The sequence below is a fragment of the Mycteria americana genome, chromosome 3 (assembly GCF_035582795.1).
Source record: "Mycteria americana isolate JAX WOST 10 ecotype Jacksonville Zoo and Gardens chromosome 3, USCA_MyAme_1.0, whole genome shotgun sequence".
Lineage (NCBI taxonomy): Eukaryota > Metazoa > Chordata > Aves > Ciconiiformes > Ciconiidae > Mycteria > Mycteria americana.
The window spans coordinates 23,779,196-23,799,085 of record NC_134367.1 but is presented as its reverse complement, the minus strand read 5'-3'; the positions used below and the strand labels follow the sequence as shown (position 1 = coordinate 23,799,085).

Here is a 19,890-nt window from a genome sequence, read left to right as displayed (position 1 = left end):
TGGGGGGGAACACTAGTCTGTTCATCAGATGCGTTTCTCAGTTCACAGCCAGACTGGCTGCTTCAGCCCACACATGTCGCCTGACCATTCGATCGCTGGCTATTTTGAGGTGGGTGTTCACTCTTTCTTTTTTCCACAGAAAGCACTGAAAAACTCTTGGCTTCACTCCAAAGCAGATACGTGGTTGGTTTCTTTTTGTACTTTGAAATATTTCACAAATGATAAAGCCATTTCCTTCCCATTTCTAAGTCACGCTTGCTAATTATCAAGCTCCAAAACAACTTATTTTTCCAATGTGAAAAAAACCCTCCACGAGTTTAGAGAAGGTTCTCCCCAGCTCTGCACATCCTATGTGTTACAGAAGATGGCGTGCCCGGGCGGGAGAGAAGGCAGCGTGCTGTAACCGATAACCACGTATGTGGCTTCGGAGGCAACGTTTTTTGCATTCCACCTACAGATCAAGGGTGAAATCTTGGCCACATGTAAGTTAGCAGGAATTTTTTTTCCCCATCAACTCCTTTGTTGCTAAGATTTTACCAGAGGAATTCGCACCTCCCTGCAACAGGCAAGTTTACTGCCAACAACCAGTAACTCATGCAAAATACCTAATTCCTTGCTCAGCATTATTATGAAGTATATTCAAGGTTAAAAAAAGAAAACTGCCACTTGCTTTAGAAGGAGGAAAGGAGGTTAAAGTTTAAATTGATTTTTGCTGCTATGTAAAATTGGGGTGGGAAGATTCTGCTTTTTATAACAATTGCTCCTCGGCCGAGATATATTTGAGGATAATACTAAACACTTACTTTACCTGTTCGTTTCCCCGTGTTACTCTCAGCACTGCAGCTTTATATTCACCAGTTTTGCCTGGTCTGAAGTAATTCTTACAATTGAAACAGAAGCAATTTTAGCCCATTTACATTCAGGCATTTTCAAAGCCTGCAGGAAACTCCCTGGGTGTGGTTAAAGTCAGTTTAACTTGGCTCAAGCAAAATTAGGATTTGGAAGGTTGTGCGTAAATACACACATGCAAGAGAAGTGCGTGTTTGCTAGGGAGCACAGCCAGCAGCTGCAGCTCTTTCCCTGCACGGCCAGCACAGCAGCAGCTGCTTTAATGGGCACTGGCAGAGCAGCCGCTCCCTTGGGATCGCTGTCTATCCGGTTCCTCTAAATTTTCAATTCTCGTGGGCACCGCAAACATATTGGATATTATAATCCTGAACTGATCACGCCCTATTCTTCCTTTCAAAGAATTACTAAGGGACACATTTATTTACCATGGCGATTTGTTACTTTTACACATTTTCCACTAGCTTTTGCTGTGTGTTCTGATTCTCACTTGTGAGTTACTAATTTATCACAGATTTATGCTACTAAAGGGGAAAAAAGAAAGTGTTGCAATGCCTAGAGTAGATGCAGTCAGCCGTAAATTAAACATCTCTTCCTGAGTAAGCAAACATAATGGCTCAGGTAGTCCCTTCCCATACTAAACTCCCATTTATTCCCAGTTAGGAGGATTTTTTTCAAGTAATAGTATCACATAAATCCAAATGGCATGCAAATAAAAGAAAAGCCTCATTCAGTATACTCTCAATATTGCAACTATTCTTGCAAACATTCCTGTATTGTATATCATGTTCAAGCCAAAGACTGTTAATAGATACACTCCTGGGTATCTCTTTTACTGCAAAGTAACTGATCTTGACAAGATCTGTCTTGAGTATGATTATAGTAGTGACCTTTTCCCCACATGGTTCAAAACCACAATACATCAATATAAATTGCTTTGAAAAAAGCATATTGACATGAAGTGAGAACCGACGCGTCATAACAATTCAAGGTCCTTAGAAAGATTACTTTGCTTCTGAGAGACACAGAGTCCTGAAGTCAGACTAGGTGTTACACGAAATGGAAGCTCACGAATGCTCACGTGTGAAAACCACAACCAAAACTGAGAAAGGCTGTTTTCCTGACTATAGTTCCAGCGTTACTGAGAGGTAACACGAAATTAATGATACGCTTGGAGAACATGCCAGATAAGACTCCTCTGAAAGGCTGGTAGATCCTAAATTTGACTTGCCATTTGCAATCTGGTCTTTGAGGCTGAGTGCATTTGTATTGCTTCCTCCCACTGAGCCATCTGTGTGCATCCAGGCAGCATACTGAAACGTCAACTGTTATGAAGGGAAGAGATCTCAAAAAGATTCAATCCTCATCTTGAGCATAAAAATCACCTGGGATGGGGGGAGAAGTTATATATGTGGGAGGTAAGTTGCTGTGTCTGAGGAAGGCATAACAAACCGATACTTGTATAGAATTATGCACTCAGAACACATAATAAAAAAATAGGCCCCTTCCACAACATTTAAGTCTACATTTAAACCTGAGAAGCTTGTACAGTGTTGTGGAAAGCAAAGCATCATGATACCAGATGAATTCTTGATCAGTTCATAATAAACTGGACAGATTTCATGAGATCGTTAACATGTTTAGGTTAAACTATGATGATGTAGCAGTAATATATTTAAAACTACTTAAGTGCAGTCAGAACTGTTCAATTGTTTTGTTTTAAATATGACTTTGATTGTCCTGGAAATGTTTCACTGATTTTTTTCATCAAGTAACAATAGGCTGACAGCATCCCACTGCTCAGTTTAAGATGCCCACCTTTAGGGCGCATAAGAATGGAGACTGTTAAGTAAAATAGTTCCCTGTTCTCTGAAGATCTAGAGAATTAATTTCAAGAAGGAAAACCAGAAACCATTAGTAAGGCCCAAGATGCAATTACTGCAATTGAGGAATTCTTCCCCTACACTTGGTACTGGATGCTGCTACTACAGGTACACTGGCATGCAACACACAGAGGACAAACACCTTACAGCTGCTCTGGGGAAGAGATCTTGTCGAACAGAGGAAAAACATTCTCCCTAAGGAGGTCTAGTGGAAATAATTTTCTCAGTGCAAGTAGAAAAGGAGACCCCTTTACATGACCTTTTCATATACAAGTGATCTATTTCAGCAATGGATAAACAGAGCTGAAAAAAGATTATGAATATTGGGAATACCAGGAACATTGTAATTAATTTAGCAGTTGATACTGATGTCCATTGTTAAGTATTACTCCCTTTCCCTTTCCAAAACCCTTTGTACCAGAACACCTAGCTTTCGCTGGAAGGCTGGTGATGAGGATCCCCTGCTGTGCCGAAACCTTCTCTTGCACAGAACTTGACAAATCCAAGCCCCAGCTATACACAAGGGAAGCACCTCCGTACCTCTGATACCTTCTGCCTGGAAATTCTTTATGAGTGTTAAAGCCAGTGACAAAGCAGATGAGATTTTACTTTTAGATGCTGAACTACAAGCTCCCTGGACATCGTGTTATGTAAGCAAAGCCCTCGACAGCTCCCCCAGCACCACCCTCCTCCTATTTGTATCTTTCCACTTGCTCGCTCATGCTGCTCCTGTTTCCATAGACACCTCAGAGAAGCATGTGGGTGGGTTATGTTTTCTCGTTTTTCCTTTACAAGAGCATTTTAACAGCCAACTGGAATGTCAGTAAAATAAAATTAAAAAAAAAAAAAAGAGTAGTCTTGTGAATCCAAAATCCTGGTTTAAGACCTAAAAAAGCCCACAGGTCAATTTAAAGTTCATAAGAGAAAAGCAGATTTTCTGCCTTACCCTTGTTTGGTCTTTCATGCCAAATCCAACTCATGATCTCCACAGTTGCATGCTCCCGAAAAATGTGACCCACCATAGCTCAACTGTAGCTCACCTGAGATTACAACATACTCCCAGGTCCAAACTACACAAATATTTGGAGTGGTATCAGTCTCCAGGTTTGGAAACTGAAGCAAATGGGAAGTCAGGAATGATGTCAGAAAACAGGAGCTTAGTTGGCAGCCATCAACGAAAAGCCGAGGAGCTACTCACACGTAGCTTTACAGCATAACCCTAAATTAGGCTTAATAACCTACTGCAGAAAGCAGCAGCACAAACAGTACATAGCATTAAGTGATAAGCAATAAACCCCTGAGATTATGAGAACACAAACTATTAAATTCAGACATGGGGTAATCAAGCATAATTACCAATACAGTCAGGACATATCATCATCATCAACCACCATGAAGAGCATTATCATAAACATGAAATGACATTATTACATCTAATCATATTGTAATCACGTAAGCACCTAAAGGTAATCCTTAGGAGCTTAATTATTGAATCTGATAATCTGAGCCTCTAAAACTCTTTAATGCATTTATTCTCACTGCCATGCAAGACAGGGGAGTTCTGCAAGTCCTAATCACAGACAAAGAATCGAGTACCACATGCCACCCAGTACGCACGGAGCAGAGCTGGGAAACAAACCTCCCAAGTCTCAACTCTGACACAGTATTTTTAACATGCTTCACCTCCCTGTCAGCTGTTAATACCTTGCTCTCAACTCGTAATTACATGAATGCTGAGATCTGTCTCACTATATGGTCATTGCATCAGATCTGAACACCAAAGAAACAAGTTGCACAAAAACTAAAGTCCAACCACAAAACTGCTTATTCACACGGCTTGAGCAATGTGAAGATAAAATCAACAACTTGCAACTGCAAATACTGCGTAACGTATTAAATTCATAGTGCTATACCATTTGTGAGTAAAATTATGCAAGAACACCAAGGAAATGCAAAGCCTCTTGAGAGGGTGAGAAGTAGCTCATACATTGAGAGCATGGCTTCAGGATTATATTAAACTCCAGCTAATCCTGACCGTGCAGGCAATTTCAGAGATAAAATGCCATAAATATTTTCCCTGTGACAGAAGCAGCTGTGCTGTGCCAGAGATGAGGAAGGAAGCAAAAGCGGTAGGGAACAGGAGGGAGAAACACCGGAGCCCCAATACGCTGCCAAGTGTGGACCCCACAGCCCGGCTCCTCAACATCACGCTAGCTGGGACAACGGTCAGGTGTCTTCCTGGACTACATACTGACTGCAGGTACAGATCAGAGAAACTCCTGGCTCTGTTCCTACGAGGAAGGAAAATCCTGGAAGCAGAGAGACTTTAGAGTCAAAGAAAAGAGGTGTCATGGCCCTTTCCTCTCACAGGTCCCAAAGGGCAAGGCTGAGGGCAGCATGGACCTGGAAGACCCTGCCCTGCACAGAACCTCTCAGATGCGCCTGCATAGTCATGAAGAGCAAGAGAGGAACTGGATGCGAGAAGATAAACACTGACATAAACAGGCACTGAAAGTACACGTGTGAAGGTGTTTAAATTATCAAAGTACTGCAGGGATCTCAAGACAGGTCTGCAGGTGATTGTAAACTGGCCAAGCTGCCAGAGGTTTACACTGGAGTTCCCACCAGACTATCTGTAAGAACTCATTTGGAAATCATACTGCGAGGAGCTTACCTCCCTCTTTCATACTTACTTTCTTATAGCTAGGTTTCTACTCATTTTTCTACTCCATGTCAAGATGTGGATGAGACCCCTGGCAACACAGAAAAAGGTTTATAGGAGGTGAACGTCAAGCCCTATAACCACTATAAAGAATACGAAAGGCAAAGAGAAGAATCTCATCCTAAGTGGGTGAGACAAACATGTGATACCTAATTTATTCTATGCCTAATCCACCAGCTAGAAACACATATCTGCTTAACAAGTGAACTATTTCATGTCACCCAGTTTGCTCAGCTGAACAGGCTGTTTGGAATTAGATTTATTTATAATCTGGGGTCTTTTATTCACATATTATCCATGATAGTTTACATTTATGAACATATTACATCTCCTTTAGTGTACAGTACTATTTTCAATAGTTTTAAAATAAAGATTTGCATTATTACTCTGTACATATTTCACAGAGATTAAAGTTAGTTCACCTAGCAACTCATGCCATGTCATCCTTTTTAAAACCTTATCATCAATGCTAGAGTTGATATGCCACTTTAAATATTTAGTCTTGTTTATTCTGGACATTGTATTACTATTGTCCAGCCTTAAAGTGATGACAAAGCTGACTTTCTTCTTCCTTCCCCAATTCTGTATTTCTCACTAGACAAACCAGCAAAAAACCAGCTTTAATAGCAATGGCTATCACAGCAGCACTATTTCTGTTTTTGAGAAGAGCTGTCCTTCCACTGAGCGAGATGTTGACAGAAACACAAGTGCACACTGCAGCCCATCAAACACCCCTACCTGTTTCCCTGGCAACACTCAGAGACCTACACAAAGTGACTGCATCAAGCAGAAGGAAACTTGGAAGAGAGGAATCATGCCTGCACTTCAGTGTCATCACTACTACATTTGACAACAAACAAACCCCACAGAGATCCAAACCACAGGCGAGTGGAAAGGGAGCACAAATGTATCCCTGGAAGTCTGACCAGGAAAGAAGCCAAGCCATGGTTTAGCAGTGCTGAAGTTTGATGTCAGTTATGAACTGTAAACCTGTGAAACAAAAAATAACACTACAACGCAGCCATAGACGTAAACGTGCTAACCTGTTTTTTCATTTTACTGTTATGTCCTACGCTCATCACTACATGATATATAGTACAGATGGGTCTTGCTCATTTTCTCTTTCAGCCTTTAGCCATATGGCTCAAATGAAATGGTTCTTTGCTTAAGTAATAGGCTCTGCTGTGTATGGCTCCTAATCAACATGATCAGCAGCAGAACACTGCTGACAGGCACTGGTTTCCCACACAGAAATGGCAGGATGCTTAGCTCTCTCCCTTTGCTTCTTCACAGTCTCTGTAGTCTGGTCTTCTTAAATAGAATTGCTGTGAAAAAACTTTTACAGCCCACCCTTTTTATTCTTGGGAACCAGAGAACAGACAACTCAGGCGGTCACCGTCACTGCGGCACCAAACAGGCATTCGTCTCTGCACAGAAACCGCATTTCATGACCCATGAACAGTGTGCAGAAAGTGCCGCAAACTCATAACAACATGTGCCAGGAGTCTGAGAAACTGAAACTCTGGCCAGTGTATTTGACTTTTGCTCCTATATTCCCCTTCAAAGGGCAGTGAAATACTGTATTTTCAGTGATTTTATGTATAGATGGATGAACTGCAAGTGAAGGTCAACTTCTTATTCTTCTAGAGAGGAATAAAGTACATTTTGATTAGAAGTTACAAATTTGCCTTTGACTATATATTTATATTTTAAATATGCTTCCCAAAAAATGTCATATTAATATGACATATTAAAAAACAAGTTGTATTCATTGCTTTTCACCCCTAGAATCACAGAATGGTTTGGGTTGGAAAGGACCTTTACAGGTCATCTAGTCCAACCCCCGTGCAATGAGCAGGGACATCTGGAACTAGATCAGGTTGCTCAGAGCCCCGTACAATAACCTTGAATGCTTCCAGGGATGGGGCATCTACCACCTCTCTGGGCAACCTGTTCCAGTGTTTCACCACACTCATTGTAAAAAATTTCTTCCTTATATCTAGTCTGAATCTACCCTCTTTTAGTTTAAAACCATTACCCCTTGTCCTATCGCAACAGGCCCTGCTAAAAAGTCTGTCCCATCTCACCCATCCCCTTTTTTACCAGAAGCATACAGGTAACATTTAACTTTCTTGGTGCCCTCTTTCCATAAATTCAATCCAACTTCTCATCCTTTTTGATTGAATGAGTATCGTTCACTAGGATATAGCTATGCAGTAAACTTTGTCAAAAGCCAATGAAAAAAAAATAATCTCCAGTAAACCAAAAACCAAGGAAATAGCCAGCAGATAAATCCCTTCAACTACTAAAGATCATTCAGGATGAAGCAGCATATATTAGCAAAAAAGATAACATCAGAACAAACAGGTTTCATTGCTTTAGATGTTTACAGCATCTAAAATAACAAATAAAGACAGAAAATTCACCAAAAAAATAGTTAGCAATAACTTAGTACTTGAATAGTCACTGATTACTCTTTCAATTCCTCTATGAGACAACATGATTATCAAAGATACCAGTTGACCTGTGGGCATGTTTAAGTGATCTGTGGCCTCCATTACACTCCCTTTCGACACATTAGATGTCTGAGGTCCTTTGACTGTTTAGGGTTCCCACCCAGAGCACTGCATATTTTATACGTGGGGAAACTGAGGTACAGAAGTAACAAGACTCACCCATGAACATACAAGCAAACCTGCGACAGAGCAAATACTAAAATTCAGGAGTCCGTAAACTTGATGTTCCTTTCTCCAGGTTCATAATAAACAGGTTACCTATAGCTGTCTTGGAAAAAAACAAAAGAGAAAAAGAAAGGAAAACCAAACCAGTACCCCAGATGTGAACATTGAATCCATTACTTTCAGTAGTACACAAACAGAGGAGGTGAAATCAATGCATGTATCAACACAATCATGTGGAAGAACAAAATTCACTAGTTAACATTACATAAGGAAGACATGTAATTAAGGAAAGTGTCTCCTTTTGAGCTTTTCAACCATTTATAACCTAGGGTCATCCCCATATTACATAATACTTTTGCTGAGTTCTTTTCAGGTCTTGAATCACAGTTCTTGTTTCTTCCATTTAGCAACCTCATCTACCATTATAGTAGTTTTCATATCTTACCATAAAAACAAGTCAAATGTGCCCATAACCACCTAAAACATGCTTCAAATACCTCTTACTGAACTCCATTATGCAACACAAGTAAATCAAAACCAAGAATATGCAACTTCCTGTTCATGTCAAAAATATTCCTCTTTTCCTGTATTAATTCAACTTTTCAGTACTATGAATGTATCTGTGCTTCTGCACATGGACCAGTTGGGAAGGAGAGGAGAACAGCGATAGCCTACCAGAAACAGTATGTGGATTTACTAGGGAAGAACTTTATCTTGCATTTTCTGCAAATGTTTCTAGAGAAGAATATTAACGCATCAGGCCTCCTTGGCACACAGAATTAAGATAAATACTTCCACAGGAACCGTCCAGTTTGGATGCCAGCGACTCATACTCACAGACTTTCAAGCAAGAGTAACTCCAATACATGAAACAGGACTTTGCCTGATTTGCTCAAAGAAATGCGATCTGATAAACGTGCTATTTTTTTCTGAAGACTGAGAATGTGAAATGTTTTCTGCTTTAAGTATCGTTACAGGAAGCAAACAAGTTACAATGGCACTCCACTAGGAAACACTATTAGAACCATACACATAAAGGACTCTGCCAAACAGCAGAGACTCCAATCCTTCTCCATGTTCATAACTAAAAGAACTCATAGTCTACTTTTGGTGCTAGGGGAGAACAACAGGAATAAGGCAAAAGCACATCAAGGACAGGAGCAGCATAGCAGAATACACCCTAGGAAAATTTTCCTGCTTTCCCCCACACACCATCAGGCCACACAGTTTCTCCTGCCAAAAGACAAAGGGCTTAAAAAAAAAAAAAAGACGTGAACTTAACAACCCCTAAATATGTTCTCCTCCAGAATTCAGAGACAAAAGACTGGTATGCAAAGCAGAACTGGGTAGAAAACTGCAAAGATTTAGCCAAGTGAAAACCAAGTTCACACAGCCCTTGCTTTCCACCTTAGAATGCCCCTGATTTATACGTGCTCATAAAACCTTTCAACCTTTCAGCAGTTGCATATTACCACCTGTACGAGATGAATTCAAATTCAGCTATTAATTTCTCTGTAGCACCCAAAGTAAAGTTTGTATCTTTAAACTATAATATCCTTTATTGCAGCGTCGTAGAAAGCTGAAAGCACCAATTGCATTTAGCCAATAATAAATAGTGACATACGCTTATGACAGTTGCCTCCTCATAAAAAGGATTTTGGTGGAGAAAAAAGTGCCATGATCGGAGAAATGTAACTAATAACCAGTAATCCTCACAAGGACACAACCAGAATCCATCAAGAATCCTTGCTAATCACAGCAGTAATGTGAGAATATCAACCTTACAGGGGTCAAGTACTTAACCTGGTGTGCTGCAGATACAAACCAACTTTTCTCAGTCCTCCAGAAATGGAAGAGGTGACCCCTCTACTACTTAATACTTTTACATAGAATCATCATTATTCTGTATCTCTCCAGTTCCCACAAACTGGAAATGAGAGCTGAAAATAAGGTCTGAGACATGGTTCTATGTCATGGAAGCAGGACTTAGCCTGCAGCATCCCAAATTGTTCTTGATCATTAGATGTTATTAAAACCTCATTCTGTGAGGCCACTGGGATTTCATCACAGCAGTTCCTTGGTATACTTTGAAAACAGAGGGAAACAGAACATAATTTTATGACTGCAAAGTCACGCAGTTTCAGGCACAGAATGACAGTATTTTGCTGGTAGCACTTTGTAATTTGCGGTAAATACCCAATAGTCTCACCAACGATGAGATACTACCATGATAAAGATTGTGTCGTCATCAACTATAAAATGCAGCATCTTGGTGGGTGCAAATAAACAAGCAACAGTGAACTATTACACAAAATCTTACCAGTCCTTTCCCTTTGCAGGAAGGCTGTACTTTCTAAGCTTCTGTAATCTTTAGCAGCCAAGAAGACTGGAACTAAGGGGGCAACTCTACAGAATAACTAACACAATTAGCTGTATATTCAAACTTATCTATACAGGCCAATTCGGACAAGTCTGCATTGAGAGTAACAGCTAGCGCAGACGCAGCAGTACATGCAAATAGCAAGGCTACGCTCTTCCTCTTTCATGACTGATTATATTCAGTGTAGTTGGATCACTTGGCAGAAATGTTTGACTAAAGCTGAGGGAAGATTTATTCATTTGTATAACCAGTATCTTTCATATTCTAATTCTTATATTTGACTCCTTTTATTAGGAGAAGACTGAATTAATACAATGATCAGAGCCTACCAAGAGAACAATTAGTTCAGCTCATCTCCTACCTATTGAGAACCATTTAACCTGAAGGTTGATACTACAAATGATGTACAAAGTCATTTCATTTTTTTTGTGATATTATCACCAAACATTATGAAACTGAGAAACCTCAGAGCCAAGAGGTTCAAGTAGGTTCTACAGGACTGTTTGGGTGAGGGTTTTTCTTTCTCCTCTCATGCTCCAGTTCCCCATCTGATTTTACTGACAGGCAAGGATTTGGTCTAATCGGCTGTGAAGCTGCTGCACAAAGTCGCAGCAGGAATATTCAACAAGCTGTTCCTCCCACACTCACCTATGAGAGGGACCCCCCAGTTCTAAGTAATACGTGCCCTCATATACACTCCTTTCAGGGTCATGCATACAGCAGCTGGTAAATGATAATGTAAGAGCTTTAATCTCATTGTCTAAATAGCCCATTAATGCTTAAAAGGAGTTACAAGAATGAAGTCATCCTTGAAATTGAGACATAAGTACCTATAAAAATTTTCTGTGGCTGTTTACAAAAGGAGGAGCAAGACCACCTGACAGTAACCATCCTGGAGAACATGGAGGGTATTAAATGCTACAGCTGCACATCAGACCGTTCTGAAGTCTCCTTACAGCACAACTGTGGGAAAATTCATGAGGCCAAGGGTGCAATATTAAGCAAATGTAGTGTGAAACAATGCCCAGAGCTAGCACTAAAACCCATGTAAGTTATAGTCCATTAATAGGGATCACAATCTAGATATATTAAATGCACGTAAAAATACACTATTTAGGCAAAATACAAGATATAAAAATAACTCATTATATATGATAGGCTAGCTACTGAGTAAACTCTTGAAATTCATATATCTCTTGAGGGTAGCTGGCAGGCCTGTAGGAGGGATCGACAAGCACAGAAAGGACTTGCAAACTTCAAAGCTTGAGGTCGTTTTTGGAGAGAGGCTAGGAGGAAATATTGGCATATTGTTTCAAAAGCATTAATTAAAATTAAAATGGAAGTTTTTTTCTGAAGCACTTGTTACTATGTTTGAAGGGTGGGATACTATAGGCTTGAGAGAAATAACTTCTACCCTGCAGTAACCACTTGTGCCCAGACTCTTATTCCACAGCAGTGGGGTGGCTGGTGGTTTTTAGTGAGAGAAACTTCCTTGCTTTAACTACGGGATAAAGAATATATGCACAACCAGCTACCATGGGACAGCTGGCACACCACACCAAAACCACCTTTTTGCATGCCCACACACATTCATGCTTTAAAACTCTTTATGCATTCATGCATAAAACTAAACGAGGACAAATACAAGTAATTCATGTTGCAAGGCAGGAGACTGGCTATCACTTTATGGATTCTCAGTTTCCAAAGAAAGAGGTTATATTACTGTTCATGTTACAGAAGTCTTCATGCACAAAATGCTTTCCTCTGTTTTCAGTAGTCCATTGAAATTTAAATAAGGATTTTAACAAACAAAATAGTCTGTAAAAGTCAGTAACTCCCATCACTTACTTGGCTTAGAGTTAATGACAACATTTTCAGCAGAGTGTTGGGGTGGAAACCTGCAGTTCTCTCCTTGGCCCTCGCTGCTTCCATACTCTATGACTTCCACTTGTCCCAGTGGTACGCTCCACTTCAATAAATACCTCTGGCCAGTTGTCACAGTGCCACTGCTTTCATAGGAAGACCTGGAAGATGCACAAATTATTGCTGTGACAAGCAACTATGTTTCATGGCATCCTATTTATCATTTTGGCTTCTAAAATCTGCTGTTTATCAGTCTGAGTACCATGCACAACTTGAAACAAATACATGCATCAAGCTGACTTTTGCGACTGACCTCTCCTGTGAGTGCAAAGAGCAGCTATGCAGGTGCAGATAATCTTGTTTACAAACAGCATAGGACTGCCAACAACAGTCCCTACATTTCTATAACAAAACATAAATGACCGCCTTTTAAGATCAACGTGCATTTTGACATCCTTATACAAGTGCTTAGGACGATACCGTGGCTCCACCTTTTCCTCATTCTTTTAGATTGTGCTGCCTGTCAGCACAGTACTTGAAACAGTGCTAAAAAGAAGTAACTGCTATGTTTAGGGAAATATGGATGATGGGACCTTTGAATGACTACTGGCAGCAGGAAGGGCAACGTAACATCCCAAGGGCTGACAAGCTAACATTTCTGCTGAGCCCCACAGCCCAGGATGTTCTTTACAGCAGACCTTTGCAACTGTTGTGGCTTCTGAGAGCAATCCCACGTGAGCTGCTGCTGCTATAGGAAGTGGGTATCACAACAGGCATTTCAGAGGAAACAGCGCACTGAGGAAGCTTACTTGGAATAGAAATGGCATTAATACTCCTTTTCCTTTGTTTCCTTCATTCCCTTATTCACATTCAAGCATATATAACACTTACTATAAAGGACAGACTTAAAGTGAACAAAAAAGGTTTACTTCACAGAAAGCAGGACTGAAATAGAGAAGTTAAATACTTGGAAGAAATCAGCAAAGTGTATTCATTGCGAACAGCACCCTAACACTGATGTTCAGCTACTCAGCTACCTATTCACAACATAGCCATACTTTTGTTTCATTGAAGAGGCAAGTATGAACAAAAGCCACAAGTGCCACAGCTTAAGTAAATATTTCTAAACTCTTGATCTAGTTCAGAAGAAAGAAAACAAGACAAGGCAGGACACAGCTGTTCAGTCACTAGGGATAGCATCCACCCTGTCCAACTCCTGCTACTTCAAAGTTAGGTCTCCGGTTAGAGACGGTCATCTAGACTACATGTGAAGAAGGACCTTCTGAGGGTCATGTACCCTGTAGAAATATATCTTTTGACAGCCATACAAAATTGGTCTGGAACCAATGGTGTCCAGGTTCCTGGAACATCTGACTTTTTCTGTAAAGGTTGGACAAAAGGTGGTTAAGAAAAGTGAGCTCATACATACTGCATAGCTAAGTGTCAAGTTTCTGAAGAAGTCTACAGCTCCAGGGTTGATCTGCAGGCATGCACCTTGAAAACCACACTGCTGTAACAGAAACCTAGCTTAGGTAAGATGCCTAACATACACAGCTAAAATGAAGAGAAATAAAACTCATTCTACGTGAGCCCAACAGGCAAGCGGTACATTCTGTAGCATACACTTATTTTGAACCAAAAATTCTGGACCAGATACAGGTGTCATATGTGAAATTTGGCAGTTTATTTCCTTCAGTCCATAACTGTATTTTGCATGACAGAGGTAGCTCCTTCTGCACTAAAAATCTAAGAGCAGTCCATGAAATAATGAAGGAGTCCTGAATCCACACACACAGCTTGCAGGTGGACCCACCCGCAACTGAATGCCCCAAGGAAGTCACAAACCCTTTTTTTGCTAGTGAATAAAGCTAGAAATGCATTCAACTAGTCTAAAACCCCACTGTTATATAAATAAGCGAGTTGGAAAGCAAACCTTAACTGCTAGAGAAAACCATAATTAAACTTTTTCAGAGTTAGCAAACCCCCATGACACATGCATGCCTAATTACCATCCCAAAGGAGGTTGCTCAGAACCAGCTAATGCCCTTGGGAACAACAGTGCTGTTAGTGATCACCAGAACTGTTGACTTAATAAGGAACCCAGAGACTTGGCATAATCATGAACTTTTCACATGGAAAACAAAAACAGATTGCATGTTGCCACTTCAGGGACAATTACCAAAAAAATCAAGACAATGATGCCATGGAAAGAGAAAAATTATTAAAAGCAATTTTTTCCCAAACAATCATAAGAAAATATCCAGGTGTAACTACAGAAATGAATAAATTGTAAAGGAGTAAAAAGTCACAATTCCTACAATAATTGGACATAAGCTTGTGCATTTTCTGAAGTTATTACATGGCACTTCTCTCTCACTAACATGAGACCATGCATTCACATGATTACCAAAATATGTACTGTATTCATACTTCAGTAATGAATTAAGATATCAACTCATATTATGCTTAAGAAAAGCTGTTCCAGGAAGATTTTAATGGTCCACATTTTCTCTGTCAGAATGTACCATCACATAAAGCAATTTATGATACAAGCAACATTTGAATGTGAGTGTACCTTGGCATACACGGAGGTATAGCAACAGTAATAATTACAGCCAACTAAAACACAGAAAGCACTATGAAAAAATGCTTTCTTCAAAGCACCTCAGCTTTAATCCTTCAATGTTTGGTCTCAGAGATAAAAACCCTTCCCCAGCTGGAACTTTGTTAGTGAGTTCCAGGTTTTTTCTGGCTACATGCATTAGTTTTGTGGGTTTTGGTTTTGTTTGTTTGTTTGGTTTTTCTTCCCCCCAAATTTGCAACTTGTGTCAAGTTACAGATTTGTGTGTGTGACGGTAAGAATTTAAGGAAGAAGAGAAAAAAATCCTACCTTGGCACACCTGCACAATGCTAAAGACTAATACACAGCAATAACTAGACACTAAAGAGCATTTCTATCTCTAATCTCCAACTGATGTAATTTTCTTAAAAATTTACTCTAGAACTTCCAAACATCAGCAGGCAATTTAGAGGACTGTAAGAAAGCTAGTTATCTCATTATTATGACTACTGCTAGAAATCATTAGCCATAGTAAAAACAACAATTAAAAAAATTTCAGTGTCATTTATTCCAGCTGAAGCTTGAATCATCATTTAAAAAATACGAATCAAGTCTTACCGAATATTTACTGTTGCACACATCAGAACATCATTTAACATGAAAAGTCGTCGTTCTTTGGTTTTGATGATTTCTCCTTTGTCATTGTAAACCGTCTCAACCATATCATCAGTCCGGATAAGGTATCTGTTTCCACTGCTGAGTAGCTAGATTTTAAAAACAATCAACATTGTGTATTATACAGAGTACATCTAACATCCGGTGCAAAAAATAAAAGAAAATACAACGGGTTATCACTTGCCATCCCAGTACAAGTGTTTGCAGGTGGATTTGCCAAGTGAATTAAGGCTCCTTCCTGATTTGCTTTTCATTTAGAGAAACAGTAACTTCTGATGCCAGCAATATCTTCTCCCATGTAACAAGTGACTGGACAAGAGGAAATGGCCTCAAGTTGCACCAGGGGAGGTTTAGACTGGATATTAGGAAATTTTACTTCACTGAAAGGGTTCTCAAGCATTGGAACAGGCTGCCCAGGGAAGTGGTTGAGTTGCCATCCCTGGAAGTATTTATAAGACATTTGGATGAGGTGCTTAGGGACATGGTATAGTGGTGGTCTTGGCAGTGTTAGGTTTACGGCTGGACTCAACGATCTTAGAGGTCTTTTCCAACCTATATGATTCTGTAATGTGGCCTGCCGGAGTTTTTGGTCTTAACATGGAACGTAATTGCTCTGAAAATCTTCCACACTGAAAAAAGTCTCCTAGCGAAAGACATTATAGCTTCCACAACTTCTGTTGTCTCCTTCCCTCACTCCTTCCTTCACAGCTCATTTAAGTGCTATGCATGGTCCCGCCGTCCCAAAGGGGGAAGTCAGGGTGGGAAGAGGAAGAGCACTCTCGTCTGCTCCGTCCACCTGGGCTCACAGAGCTAGCTGAGGAGCGCGGCTGGCAGGTGTCCACAGGCTGCCAAGAAGATAACATGTACAAAAGATGAATGGCATGTAAATTGCTCCTGCTGTTTGCCTCCAAGGGCTGAGGATCAGCACTGTGTGCAAGCATGAACTGATTCCGCACAGGTCAAATACACCTCCGTAGTGGCCAAGAGAACAAAACGGTCTGTAACTCACCCGTTTCCTACCCATCCACCTCCTTCACCACCTCTTTCACCCTGCCTGGCATTGTTCCAAAACTATTAAGCCACAAGGCACACAGGGCCCTACATAATTTGGAGTGACTATCCAGGTATATCTCAATTTGTCCCCCTGGTACAGAACATACAAGATTTTACAGTTAATATAGACTAACAAAAGGAAACCTGTACCACCTCTTAAAATGCACATTCTGTGTCTTGAACTCCTTCAACCATTTGTAGATGATTAGTAGCTTCTTCAAGAAGCAGGAGTATGAAAACTAGAAAGTAAAATGTCTGAATTTATAAATAGCCTAAAACAAGTGTGTTCTGGTTGACTACCTTCTTTCCTGAAAACTATGGTTTTATGCAAACACAAAAATACTCCTTGCACTCCTTCAGCATGTCCCCATTACTCCATCCCAGAATGAGTCCAGTATAATCATCTGCAACTTCATGAAAACAATAATTGAGGTATTTATGCCCCATCTTATGGGAAAGGAGGAAACATGTATGATGCAAATAAGACAAACATACATATACCCACAGTACAGATAGCTACTGACAAACTCAAATGAAGAAGATTGTTACTTCCGTCCTACTGAATGACTTCCACAGTTCTTTAAAGACATTTCTATTGACTGATCTGAATACATGAATGAAAGAGACCAGGATGTTCCTTAAAACAAGGAAGATGTTGGACACATTCTTGATATGAATATATAGCATATCTTGAACTGCTCCATAGTCAGAAGCACTGCAATATAAGGAACTGGTTCCTTCCTTTATACAGGAGTAATTCCTCAGTTCCAGGAAAACTTCAAAATCCAATTTTGAATTTATCAGAGGATGTGCATGAGACTTTACTACAGGATGAAGAAACAGCTTTACCTATACACTGCCAAAGAACACTAATACAGCTGCTGCTATTTCAGCATGTTGCCCGCTCCAGCACACGTAGTTTAACCAGGGAGCCTATTCAGTCCTGGGGATAGCTCGTATCTCACACCTACCACTAGAATGAACCCACAGAAGAACCTCAGACGTCTCTTTGGTGTCTGTTCTAAAGATTGCTCAAGGCCCAGAAACTAATAATATACTAACTCTTCCATCACACATTCTTACTTCCTAACCTTGTTCAGATAACGTTCGTTCATGGCTTTTGCTATTTGTTTTATTTCACAGCGCTGATCTGCATCCCTCTTCCTTTCATTTAACTTCTCTGCCAGTGTTTCAAGTTCTGTAAGAGCCATCTGTAGAGGTAATCTGTCGGGATGTCCTTTATTAGTGTTCTTCAACATATCCTGAGGGGAAGTGATAAAACAAACAAACAAAAAATTTTTAAAAATCAGATTTAATTTCAAAGTCAAGTTCAAATGATTACAGGATGTAATGTTATTGCTACATTCTTTACCCAAGTACAACTAAAGAACAAGACCAATGAACACCTAATGAATATTCAGACGGCACATCACTTATTTTCCTTAATACCTTAATAGTTCTTAAAAAAGATACCGAACGGGGTCACGTACTGCTTATTTACAGGAAGAAAGTACAGCAAAGGAACTTGAAAATAAGTGTAAAAAATGTAAATGTAAAGGTAAATAAAAAAATGCACATAATATTAAGCACAATTTGAAAATCAGTATTATAGTGTAATACGTAGGTGTCTGTAAACAATGATTTAATATTAAACTTTTCTGGTATTTACTATCATAATAATATTGTATTATTCTTATTACTGTTGTTATTCCTTACTAAAACACTGACAGCACGCTCATCCCAAAGTAGGGAGACATTACTTCATGGAGGTTGCAAGAGCATCTAAAAATCTTTCCCTTTTGTAGTCATGCAGTGGAACAATTTGAAAGAAGTTTTTGCTTCTTTCCCACAGCGCTTGAAAATCCTTACATATTCACTACGTCTTCCTGCCGCAATAAACTCCATTTCTTCTGCTCAAAAATTCTTGCCATGACTAGCTACCCACATGCTCCCCCCACAACTACCTCTGCTCGTTCTCCCACAGTAATTCCTGGAGACCTGCATCCCAAAGCCTACCCTCCTCTGTGGCACCTGCCAAACACAGATAACTCGTAGCACTTGCTGGGATAGACCTGCAGTGGTCTGGAAGGAGTTACAAACAGCATAAGCTGGTCTGGAGCAGGTCAGGAGCAGCTGGGGAACTGTGCTCTTCCTACAGCTCGACTCCCCGTTAAGAAGAGAACCAAGGACTCCCTGTCAAATCCTCAGTTTCCATGGGAAGGAAAATAAGATGCTGCAGGTCAGAAGGGAGCTGCACCACACTCCAGCAGGTCCTGTGCACCAAGTAGTCAGGGAGAGAGAGCGCTTTTGTTCCACATCCCACATACATTCTGACCTATCCAAGGCATGAATTACATCCTCTTGTATTTTTCTTAAATGGAAAGTAACGCCACAAGTTCCCAGTGGTGTTTTGAAGTGTTATTAGCTAACAAAGCTATATGAACAAGTAGCACATTCGAACTACAGCTTCACTGCAAAGTGACTTACAAGCTAAATCTAACCTAGCAAGTAATCTAACATAAATCTAATTTACTAAGATTTACTGCAGTGTATTTACTGCTTGTCCCTGCAATCAGACTATAAGATCAGCACATTATGATGCACTGAAATTTTTTCTTTGTACTTCCCCATGATCCAGTGGTCACTTCCACTGCAGCATGTTCCTCCAGCAGAAGACAGCTACCACGCGATCCCACAAGCAAACCACATAGGAATACAACAAGAGCATCCTGTTGGTAAACATTATTTACCTGCAATAGTAGAATGAACTGTGGAAAGCGCTGGATAGGTTTCATCATTAAACCATACAGTGTAATTCGATCGGGACTTGACTCCTGGCACTGCTGCAATGCAAGAAAGCCACACTGTTTACTACCGTGAGCATTATTTCCATCAGTTACAGAATGAAAGGAAAACATTCCCTGAAAATTCTTCTACATCATTTACATTAATTGTAACAGTGGTACTGTAAAGATTCTATTTACTATAAAAATTTCATTTAAAATCTTTAAAAAAAACCAAATCACTATTAAAATGACGGAGTGTCACTGAACTGAAATATCCTCCTTAAATAAATACAGCTGGGATAAAGCCGCACCAGCAATACAGCGCCTAGGTATATATCGATACAGCACATTCATGCTTTTTACATAAGCAGGGCACTGAAATGTGTTTAACTTCAAGCACAACAAAGGGAATGTACTTGTTCAAGGTCTTAAATTTGAGAA

At 40.0% G+C, this 19,890-nt stretch overlaps 1 protein-coding gene across 3 annotated transcripts in view; it reads right to left on the bottom strand.

The window, feature by feature from the left end:
* The window catches only part of ARHGEF10 (Rho guanine nucleotide exchange factor 10), a 117,367-nt gene that overhangs the window by 43,770 nt on the left and 53,707 nt on the right, over window positions 1-19,890 (bottom strand). For all 3 annotated transcript variants that reach the window (XM_075498038.1, XM_075498036.1, XM_075498039.1), the window contains 4 exons: window positions 19,414-19,506; window positions 17,755-17,925; window positions 15,554-15,699; window positions 12,361-12,536 (listed from right to left, as the gene is read on the bottom strand). In XM_075498038.1, the coding sequence (XP_075354153.1) occupies window positions 12,361-12,536; window positions 15,554-15,699; window positions 17,755-17,925; window positions 19,414-19,506 (586 nt within the window). The remainder of the gene's footprint in view (window positions 1-12,360; window positions 12,537-15,553; window positions 15,700-17,754; window positions 17,926-19,413; window positions 19,507-19,890) is intronic.